At 45.4% G+C, this 11,908-nt stretch overlaps 2 protein-coding genes across 2 annotated transcripts; one reads left to right on the top strand and one right to left on the bottom strand.

The window, feature by feature from the left end:
- Positions 1-2,199: 2,199 nt before the first annotated feature.
- LOC309400661 (succinate--CoA ligase [ADP-forming] subunit beta, mitochondrial-like) lies at positions 2,200-3,565 on the bottom strand (the record flags this gene model as incomplete). Its single annotated transcript, XM_081969243.1, has 1 exon — positions 2,200-3,565. Exon 1 carries the CDS (start codon positions 3,478-3,480, stop codon positions 2,200-2,202), a length of 1,281 nt encoding a protein of 426 aa, XP_081825369.1. The 5' UTR covers positions 3,481-3,565.
- Positions 3,566-11,011: 7,446 nt separating this feature from the next.
- LOC309400323 (succinate--CoA ligase [ADP-forming] subunit beta, mitochondrial-like) lies at positions 11,012-11,908 on the top strand (the record flags this gene model as incomplete). The annotated part of the gene is made up of 1 exon (XM_081968736.1): positions 11,012-11,908. A coding segment is annotated over one exon (897 nt), but the record flags the coding sequence as incomplete, so codon positions are not given.

Raw genomic sequence — 11,908 nt, 5'->3', positions numbered from 1 at the left:
CTGCCTAGGCAGGGGGTTGGACTAGAAGACCTCCAAAGTCCCTTCCAACTCTGCTATTGTATTATAAATAGAGATATGGAGAGAGAAATGGAAAGAGAGATGAAAAAAGATGGAGAGAGAGATGGAAGAGATGAAGAGAAATAAAGAGAGAGATGGAGAGAGAAAGAGAGATGGAAATAGCTAGAGACACTCAGGGGGAAGAAAGAGATGGAAAGATATATAGATAGAGAGAGGAAGAGAGAGAGATGGAGGGAGAAATGGAAAGAGAGAGATGGGGAGAGAAAGAGATGGAAAGAGAGAGATGGGAGAGAAAGAGAGAGATGAAATAGAGAGATTGAGGGGGAAGAGAGAGATGGAAAGATATAAAGAGAGATAGAGAGATATGGAGAGAGAAATGGAAAGAGAGATGGAGAGAGAGATGGAAAAAGATGGAGAGATGGAAGAGATGAAGAGAAAGAAGAGAAAGAGAGATGGAGAGAGAGAGAGAGAGAGATGGAAATAGCTAGAGAGATTGAGGGGGAAGAGAGAGATGGATAGATAGATAGATAGATAGATAGATAGATAGATAGATAGATAGATAGATGATAGATAGATAGATAGATAGATAGAAAGATAGAAAGATAGATAGAAAGAAAGATAGATATAGATGATAGATAGATAGATAGATAGATAGATAGATAGATAGAGATAGATAGATAGATAGATAGATAGATAGATAGATAGATAGATAGATAGAGAGAGAGAGAGATAGGGGGGGAGAGATGGAGAGAGAAATGGAAAGAAGATGTTGGATAGCCATTTGTCTGAAACGGTATTGGGTTTCCTGCCTAGGCAGGGGGTTGGACTAGAAGACCTCCAAAGTCCCTTCCAACTCTGCTATTGTATTATAAATAGAGATATGGAGAGAGAAATGGAAAGAGAGATGAAAAAAGATGGAGAGAGAGATGGAAGAGATGAAGAGAAATAAAGAGAGAGATGGAGAGAGAAAGAGAGATGGAAATAGCTAGAGACACTCAGGGGGAAGAAAGAGATGGAAAGATATATAGATAGAGAGAGGAAGAGAGAGAGATGGAGGGAGAAATGGAAAGAGAGAGATGGGGAGAGAGAGAGATGGAAAGAGAGAGATGGGAGAGAAAGAGAGAGATGAAATAGAGAGATTGAGGGGGAAGAGAGAGATGGAAAGATATATATAGAGATAGAGAGATATGGAGAGAGAAATGGAAAGAGAGATGGAGAGAGAGATGGAAAAAGATGGAGAGATGGAAGAGATGAAGAGAAAGAAGAGAAAGAGAGATGGAGAGAGAGAGAGAGAGAGAGATGGAAATAGCTAGAGAGATTGAGGGGGAAGAGAGAGATGGAAAGATATATATATATATAGAGAGAGAGAGATGGAGAGAGAAATAGAAAGAGAGATGGAAAGAGATGGAAAAAGATGGAGAGAGAGATGGAAGAGATGAAGAGAAATGAAGAGAAAGAGAGATGGAGAGAGAAAGAGAGAGATGGAAATAGCTAGAAAGATAGTAGTTCTCAACCTTCCCAATGCCGCAACCTTTTAATACAGTTCCTCATGTGGTGGTGACCCCCAACCATAAAATTGGTGTCTCGGTTCCTAAGACCATTGAAAATATGTGTTTTCCGATGGTCTTAGGCGACCCCTGTGAAAGGGTCATTCAACCCCAAAGGGGTCCCGACCCACAGGTTGAGAACTGCTGAGCTAGAGAGACGGGGGGGGGGGAGAGAGATGGAAGAGATGAAGAGAAATGGAGATAGATGGAAATAGCTCGAAAGATAGAGGGGAGAGAGAGAGATGGAGAGAGAAATGGAAAGAGAGAGATGGAGAGAGAGAGAGATGGAAAAAGATGAAGAGAGATGGAAGAGATGAAGGGAAATGGAGGGAGGGGGGAGAGAGAGAAAGAGGACAAAGAGAGAGGGAGAGAGGGAGAGAGAGAAAAGAGATTGAGAAGGAGAGAAACTTTCTTTAAACTCAAGCTTTATTACCAGATAACATATTTTCGCCTTCCAGATTTTCTGTCAAGAATTCGCACGACCGAAAGGCAAACAAGGGCAACCGCGGGATACTTGCAGAGTGGCCATGTTGACATTGAACGGCTTGTGGGGGCAAACCAAAGCTGCCCCCCACCCCCCAAATAGGACGGAGAAGGGGGAGGGAGCTGTGCTCAGGGATGGGCCCCCCCTGTCTCAGGAGGGCAAGTGAAACTTCACATCGATGTCCACCTCTTTCGCCAACGTCATGATCTCAGCGAGCGTGACGGCCATCATGGCTGCCCGGTCCAGATCGTCGCAAGCCAGGATCTTCAAGCCGCTCTCGGCGATCAGGACTTTGGCATCGGCCACCCGGGTCCCTTGCAAGCGCACCACGATGGGGATCTTCAGATCCAGGTCCTTGGCGGACATGATGATCCCATGCGCGATGACATCGCACCGCATGATCCCGCCGAAGATGTTGACCAGAATCGCCTGGACCTTCTCATCGGAGGTGATCAGCTTGAAGGCCTCAGTGACTTGCTCCACTGTGGCCCCTCCGCCCACGCTGAGGTAGTTGGCTGGCTCACCACCATGTAGCTTGATGATGTCCATGGTGGCCATGGCCAAGCCTGCCCCGTTGACCAAACAGCCGATGTTCCCATCCAATGCGATGAAGTTCAGTTCCGCGTTGGCTGCCTCCCTCTCCTTCTCGTCCATCTGGGTCCAATCCTGCAGCTCGAAGACCTTCTGCTGACGGAAGGTCGAGTTGCTGTCGAAAATGACCTTGGCGTCCATGCACATCACCCTCCCGGTGGAGTCCTCCACAAGCGGGTTGATCTCCAACATGACCACGTCGTAGTCGATGAAGAAGTTGTACAGCTTGACCATGGTGTCCGCCGCTTCTTCCGCCAGCTGTGGAGGGAAGCCCATCTTCCCGGCCAACGGAACGGCCTGGCAGATGCGGAGGCCCGTCACGATGTCCACCGGCTCCTTCAGGATGGACGCCGGCTTCTCGGCCACCACGTCTTCGATTTGGACGCCGCCCTTAGAGCTGGCGATGATGACCGGCCCCTGGAAGTCCCTCTCCATGGTGATGGCGAAGTAATACTCCTTCCGCAGGTAACGGCGTTCGCAGACAAAAACCTGGTTGCAGATCCGTCCTTTCTCCCCCGTCTGCTTGGTGAAGAGCCTCTTGCCGATCATCTGAGCGGCCACCTCCTTGGCCTCCTCCGGAGAACACACAATCTGCACGCCGCCCTTCAGGCCCCCTTCGAAGACTCCTTTCTCCCGTCCCCCAGCAACCACCTGGGCCTTCACCACCAAGTCGTTGGTGCCGATCTTCCTCGCCACTTTGTACGCTTCTTCTGGTGTCCTCGCCACCAAGCCATACGGAACGGAAACGCCCGCCTCCTTCAACAGCTTCATGCTGAGGTATTCATGGATGGAGAGGTGCCGGAGACGTTGGCGTTGGAGTTGCCAGCTGGGAGACGTCATGGAAAATCGGCGGCTGGCCCCGAGCCCCGAGGCCCCGGCGCCCCGGCCTGTCCAGAAGACCTTGGTCCATATCAGTTGGGCTGCTCTGCCTGCCTGCGTCCAGAACATGGAGATGACTAGATGCCTTCAGCCAAGCTGAGCCTTTGGGATCTCCTCAACCTTCCAACTGGCTGTTACGGTTTGAAAAAAAAAACCAGCCCACTGCTTCCTGCTGCTTTCTCATTGGCTGAAGCCAGAGGTTTTGTGACCTCACCTGCTTCTGTCCCACCTCCTTGATGCCCCCCAGGGAAAGCCCCAAGATGGAGGCCTTGCTTTCTCTTCAGGAGGAACTTGGAGCTTCACTGCTTCTGACCTTCCCAGAGGCTTCCCGAGGAACAGGTGCTGATTCCCAACTGAAAAGCGGAGAATTAGGTGTTTATTCTGTTGCTTTCGGTACCAGAAAGTTAGTAGGCAGTCATCAATTTACAACAGTTCATTTAGTGACCGTTCAAAGTTACGACAGCACTGAAAAAAGTGACCCATGACTGTTTTTCAGACTTATGACCATTGCAGCATCCCATGGTCACGTGATCTGCATAAATAAGATCACGGCAAATGACTTAGGACCGCGGTTGAGCCCGAAATTTCTGTCATTTGGGGAGTTTTGCCCCCTTTTACGACCTTCCTCACCGCCGTTGTTCAGCGAATCGTCGCAGTTGTGAAATGAGTCAGGCGGTTGTTAAGTGAGTGTGGCCTCCCCCATGGACTTTGCTTGCTCAGAAAGTCACAAAAGGGGATCAGGCTGATCCAGGGACACCACGCACACCGTCATAAATACGAATCAGTTGTCAAGCATTTGAATTTTGATCCAGTGACTGCGGGGAGCTGCAGCAATGGCCGTTTGAAAAACCATCATCGGTCACCTTCGGTGCCATTGTAACTTCAAACGGTCGCTAAGCAAAGTCAAGGACTGTCTTATCTGTCTCTCTGTATCTATCTATCTATCTATCTATCTATCTATCTATCTATCTATCTATCTATCTATCTATCTATCTATCTATCTCTGTCTATCTATCTATCTATCTATCTATCTATCTATCTATCTATCTCTGTCTATCTATCTTTCTATCTATCTATCTATCTATCTGTATTTATCTCTCTCTATATTTCTGTGTGTGTGTGTGTGTGTGTGTGTGTGTGTGTGTGTGTGTTTTCGTAGATTTTCACGGGTGTAGGTATGCTGGTTTTGTTGTATTCAGGTCTTTTCCCGTGTAAGATTGAGATTGTCTTTGCAACGTTTCGGCAAGATCTCACTTGCCATCTTCAGGCTTGGGCTTAAAAAGCCCAAGCCTGAAGATGCAAAACCAGTATATATATTTATCTATCTAACTCTCTAACTATCTCTCTATAGCTCTATAGCTCTATCTCTCTTTATCTATCTATCTTTCTATCTGTATCTATCTATCTTTCTATCTATCTCTATCATCTCTATATCTCTTTATCCATCTCTCTGTCATCTATCATCTATCTATCTATCTATCTATATTTATCTATATCTATTTATCTATCTCTAACTCTCTTTATCTATCTATAGCTCTATAGCTCTATCTCTGTATCTATCTATATCTATCTATCTATCTATCTATCTATCTATCTATCTATCTATCTATCATCTATCTATCTATCTATCTATCTATCTATCTATCTATCTATCTATCTATCTATCTATCTATCTATCTCTAACTATCTCTTTATCTATTGCTCTATAGCTCTATCTCTATTTATCTAACTCTTTATCTATCTATGTATCTATCTATCTGTATCTATCTATCTGTATCTATCTATCTATCTTTCTATCTATCTATCTATCATCTCTATATCTCTTTATCCATCTCTCTGTCTATCATCTATCTATCTATCTATCTATCTATCTATCTATATATCTATCTATCTATCTATATTTATTTATCTCTCTCTCTCTCTTTATCTATCTATAGTTCTATAGCTCTATCTCTGTATCTATCTATATCTATCTATCTATCTATCTATCATCTATCTATCTATCTATCTATCTATCTATCTATCTATCTATCTATCTATCTATCTCTAACTATCTCTATCTATTGCTCTATAGCTCTATCTCTATTTATCTATCTCTTTATCTATCTATGTATCTATCTATCTGTATCTATCTATCTGTATCTATCTATCTATCTTTCTATCTATCTATCTATCTATCTATCTATCTATCTATCTATCTATCATCTCTATATCTCTTATCCATCTCTCTGTCATCTATCATCTATCTATCTATCTATCTATCTATCTATCTATCTATCTATCTATCTATCTATATTTATTTATTTATTTATATATCTCTTTATCTATCTATAGCTCTATAGCTCTATCTCTGTATCTATCTATATCTATCTATCTATCTATCTATCTATCTATCTATCTATATTTATTTATCTCTCTCTCTCTCTTTATCTATCTATAGCTCTATAGCTCTATCTCTGTATCTATCTATATCTATCTATCTATCTATCTATCTATCTATCTATCTATCTATCTATCTCTATTTATCTACCTCTAACTATCTCTTTATCTATTGCTCTATAGCTCTATCTCTATTTATCTATCTCTTTATCTATCTATGTATATCCTATCTATCTATCTATCTATCTATCTATCTATCTATCTATCTATCTATCTATCATCTATCTATCTATCTATCTATCTATCATCTATCTATCTCTATTTATCTACCTCTAACTATCTCTTTATCTATTGCTCTATAGCTCTATCTCTATTTATCTATCTCTTTATCTATCTATGTATATCCTATCTATCTATCTATCTATCTATCTATCTATCTATCTATCTATCTATCTATCTATCTATCTATCTATCATCTATCATAAGATACCTATGTGGGGGGTGCCCAGACATGCTATAGAGAACATAAGTATAGAACAAAAACAAGATGTAATTACATATGCAGAACTTCTTAGTATAGATAGAGGTGCACCACAGTTAAAATCTTTGAATGTACTAAGAGAGGAAAGGGTAATTCAAACCTGGTTCCAGTATGGTCAGTTACAGGCTAGATGGAAAAAAGACCGGAAATCTGGTATTATCCAAAGTGAGGATAACTTGATAACACAAATTAGGGATCAGGGTCAAATGCACATAAAAAGGCTGTACAATGTATTGATAGAAATAGACTCAGAAACAGAATTAGTTAAAGATTGTATGATAAAATGGGCACAAAATTTTGAGGAACCAATAATGATGGAAACATGGGAAGAGATTTGGGTAAGAAATGTAAAATTTACACAAGCTCAGAACTTGAGAGAGAATTTCTATAAGATGTTATACAGATGGCATTTAGATCCAAAAAGGCTAGCCTGTATGTATCCGAATTTACAATCTAAATGTTGGAGATGTGATTGTGTTAATGTCACGTACTACCATACTTGGTGGACTTGTAAAAAAGTTAAAGCATTTTGGATAAAAATATAGTGGGTTATTCAAAATATGTTGAAAAAGAGGATAAAGTTTACACCCCAGTTGTTTTTGTTAGGCATAGTTTCAGACTGTACTGTTATAGAGACTAATTTGATTTTGAACCTAACGACGGCAGCAAGATTGTTGGTGGTGCAATATTGGAAGAAGGAAGAGTTGCCCACTATCCAAGAATGGACGTTAAAAGTAGCAAACTTAGCAGAGATGGCCAAAATTTCAGCGTATTTGAAAGATCATTCGGATGAGAAGTACAAGCTGGACTGGAGAAGATGGATTGACTATATTCAAAACAAATACCAGACTAAAAAATTTCAGTTATCTTATGAATGAAGGCATAAGGAATGCTACCATTTATTTAAAGCTAGTTTAATAAAGGGGGAGTTAAGCACAAAAATAGTAACATGTTAAAATTAGTTATGGTTGTTAAATGTTTATACCCTGTATTTTGCTCTGGGAGGTCGGGGGGAGGGAGGGGGGAAGAGGGGTAGGGGTAACTATCTCTTTATCTATTGCTCTATAGCTCTATCTCTATATCTATCTCTTTATCTATCTATGTATATTCTATCATCTATCTATCTATCTATCTATCTATCTATCTATCTATCTATCTATCTATCTATCTATATCTTTATCTCTTTTATCTATCATCCTATCATCTATCATCATCTATCTATCTATCTACCTATCATCTATCTATCTATCATATCTCTCTCTATTTCTATCTATCTCTATCTATCTATGTATCTATCATATACATACATACATACATACATACATACACACACACACACACACACACACACACACACACACACCTTCAATAATTTATCATTATCATATAATATTCTCTAAAGCACCAGAGGGCAGGAAAAGAAGCAACTGATGGAAAGTAACTGGAAGGATCTCTGGAGGGTTAGAGCATACACAGAGTGTGACCTAATTCGGCTTTTGTGAAAGGGCCGTTGAGAGAAGCTCCATTGTAACCCAACGTGCCAACTGCATAGATAAAGCTTCTAGGCGAATCGCCAAGCTTAGACCAGCTAAAGTGACTTTTAAAACTTGTAAACTTGTAAAACTTGTAAAACGTAAAAAGTGGATTCTGCCAAGTAACTTGTAGCTTGTAACTTGAAATGTGTGTTCAGCATTCCCTAACGAAGCACTGATCTCAGAAAATGTATTTCTTTCCTCTTTTTAAGGTCCATTGTTTTCGGAGCGGTGAGAAAAATCATGAGGTTTGTGTAACATGAAATTACGTTTCTATAGCAATAACGTTCAATGCAAGCTGTCTGAGCTATAAAATGTTTTTTAGGCGCATCTCTTTTTCTCTCTGCCTGCCCTGTTACAAATTCCGTCAGGTTTTTTGCTTTCTGCAGAAAATAAAAACCGATTGTCAGTATTTCTCGGGTTCAGAGTTTCATTGGAATTACCAGATTCTGAGCTGAATTCATACATGACCCAGAAGCAACCTGGAATGAAGGAGGAACCTCCTAACAGAGAGAACAATTAACCAGTGGAACTGCTTGCCACCAGAGGTTGTGAGGGCTCCATCACTGGAGGCCTTGAAGAAGAGGCTGGAATGGTCTAGGAGAGTGATAGCTAACATTTTTTGCCTCCCGTGCCAAAAGCAGGGAGAGCACAGGGCGGGTCGTGCGCAGGCGTGCCACACCCATAATGCTATGCACGCACGACCAGCGCACCCTCCCCCTGCTTTTGGCACATTTTTTTCCGCCCTCCCCAGGCTCCAGAGGCTTTCAAGGAGCCTGGGGAGGGCGAAAACAGCCCACTCCCACCCTACCCCATCCCCGGAGGCCTTCCGGAGGCTTCAGGAACTTCCCTGAAGCCTCCGGAGGGCAAAAAATGGACCTACAGGGAACCCGGAAGTTCATGGATGGTGACTTCCGTTTTATCCATAGGGGCGATTTTCGACCTCCGGAGCCTTCAGGAGGGTTTCAGAGGGCGAAAAATGGCCCTATGGACAAACCGGAAGTCCTTTCCTGAATCTCCTGTTTGCCTGTAGGGCCGGTTTTTCAGCCCTTGAAGCCTCCGGAGGGCAAGAAACGGCCTCAAAAGAAGGCCAAAGTCAGCTGGCCAGCGTGCACATGAGCGCTGGAGATGACAGGACAACGCCTCGGTGCCCTAACAAATGGTTCCGCGTGCCACCTGTGGCACACGTGCCATAGGTTCCCCATCACATGTATAGGATTTCCTTCCTGGGGAGAGGGTTGGGCTAGATGACCTCCAAGGCGCCTTCCAACCCTGTTATTCTATGATTCTCTAAGGGTCTTAGAGCACAGAGACAGCCTTGGTCGCGCTGGTTGATGATCTCTGGAGGGCCAGAGATAGAGGTTGCTCCTCTATCCTGGTCCTATTAGATCTCTCAGCGGCTTTTGATACCATCGACCATGGTATCCTATTGCGCCGGCTGGAGGGGATGGGAGTGGGAGGCACCGTTTTACGGTGGTTCGGCTCCTACCTCTCCGACCGGTTGCAATGTGTGTTGACGGGGGGGGCAGAGGTCGACCCTGAGGTCACTCACTTGTGGGGTGCCGCAGGGATCGGTCCTTTCACCCCTCCTGTTCAACGCATATGTGAAGCTGCTGGGGGAGATCATCCGTGGTTTTGGGGTTGAATACCATCTGTACGCTGACGACACTCAGCTGTACGTTTCAACACCAAACCACCCCAGTGAGGCTGTCGAAGTGATGTCCCGGTGTTTGGAAGCCGTCGGGGTCTGGATGGGGGACAACAGACTCAAACTCAACCCCTCCAAGACTGAGTGGCTGTGGCTACCGGCACCCCGGTTCAGTCAGCTGATTCCAGTGCTGGCCATAGGGGGCGAACAGCTGCCCCCTGTGGAACGGGCGCGCAATTTGGGCGTCCTCCTAGATGCCCGGCTGTCAATGGATGACCATGTGGCAGCCGTGGCAAGGGGGGCGTTCCACCAGGTTCGCCTGGTGCGCCAATTGCGCCCCCTCCTGGACCGAGATGCCCTACGCACGGTCACTCATGCACTGGTGACGTCTCGCCTGGACTACTGTAATGCTCTCTACATGGGGCTTCCCTTGGGACACGCCCGAAGACTGCAGCTAGTCCAGAACGCAACCGCGCGGGCAGTCATGGGGAGTACCAGGTACTCCCATGTAACACTGCTCCTGCGCGAGCTGCACTGGCTGCCTGTGGTCTTTCGGGTGCGTTTCAAGGTTTTGACCACCATCTTTAAAGCGCTCCATGGCATAGGGCCCAGTTACCTGCAGGATCGCGTCCTCCCACATACATCCCAGCGGCCAATTTGCTCTCACAGGGAGGGGCTTCTCCTGGTGCCGTCCGCTAGGCAATGCCAGCGGGCGACGCCAAGGAGTAGGGCCTTCTCTGTGATGGGCCCAACCCTCTGGAATGACCTCCCCCTCGACATTAGAACCACCACCGACTTCCGCTCCTTCCGGCAGAAACTAAAGACTCACCTGTTCCGACTGGCTGGCCTGGCATAATTTCAACGCCTATCTCCTGGCATTTATATTTTTACTGGTTTTTAAGGGGATTATTCTGTAGACTTAATTTTATTAGGTATTGGGATTTTAATGTCTGTTTATTTTAATTATTTATTAGCAATACAGTCCTGCACATCTTTTATCCTCCTCTTATCCATCTATCTTATATTTGTATATATATACTGTCCATTTAGTAATTTTAATTGTTTTAATTTTGCTCTTTGACATGGACTGTACACCGCCCCGAGTCCCTTTCGGGAGAGGGGGCGGTCTATAAGCGCTAATAAATTCAAATTCAATTCAAGTCTCCTGCCTGAGCAGGGGTTGGACTATATATATATATGGTGTGTGTGTGTGTACATATGAAGCAGCTGGAAACCCTTGGCCACAGGCTAAGCACCTGGAACCCTGGATCCGACCAATCGCAGGCAGCCCAGAGGCAGTTGGAGAAAGAATTCTGGGAGGTGGTCTTTCCTTCTGTTCAGAAGGGCAGTTGGGAGTCTGGAGGAGGAAAGAAAGACAGAGGAGCTTCCTTCATGTTTGGTCACTGGGCAGCGAGTGCAGTACGATGGATGGGCAGAAGTACCAGACTAGGCGCCGTGGGTCAGCCCGGGTTCTGGACACCGCAACGTAGGTGCCTGTCCCTCCACGAATACCTGAGCATGCAGCTGCTGAAGGAAGCCGGCGTCTCGGTGCCAAAGGCCCTGGTGGCAAAAACCCCCGAGGAGGCCTTCCAAGCCGCTGAGAAGATCGGGACGGAGGACCTGGTGGTGAAGGCCCAGGTTTTAGCTGGAGGGCGCGGCAAAGGGACCTTCGAAGGTGGGCTGAAGGGCGGCGTGCAGATGGTGGGTTCTCCGGAGGAGGCCAAGGAGGTGGCTGCCCGAATGATCGGCAAGAAGCTCTTCACCCAGCAGACAGGGGAGAAAGGACGGATCTGCAACCAGGTTCTCGTCTGCGAACGCCGATACTTGCGGAAGGAGTACTACTTTGCCATCACAATGGAGGGTGCCTTCCAGGGACCGGTGCTCATCGGCAGCTCCCAAGGCGGCGTCAACATCGAAGAGGTGGCCGCCAAGAACCCAGAGGCCATCGTGAAGGAGCCAGTGAACATCACGGAAGGCATCCGAGAGGATCAGGCGCTACGGCTGGCCCAGAAAATGGGATTTCCCACCAAGGTGGCTGGCGCAGCAGCCGAGAACATTGTCAAGCTGTACCACCTGTTTATCAAGTACGACGCTCTCCTGGTGGAGATCAACCCGCTGGCGGAGGACTCTACAGGGACCGTGATGTGCGTAGATGCCAAGATCAACTTCGATGACAATTCGGCCTTCCGTCAGCAGAAGGTCTTTGAGCTGCAAGATTGGACCCAGATGGACGAGAAGGAGAGGGTGGCTGCCAACGCGGAACTGAACTACATAGCGTTGGATGGGAAC

The sequence above is a fragment of the Natrix helvetica genome (assembly GCF_964273705.1).
Source record: "Natrix helvetica genome assembly, chromosome: W".
Lineage (NCBI taxonomy): Eukaryota > Metazoa > Chordata > Lepidosauria > Squamata > Natricidae > Natrix > Natrix helvetica.
This window is presented reverse-complemented; position numbering and strand designations above follow the sequence as displayed.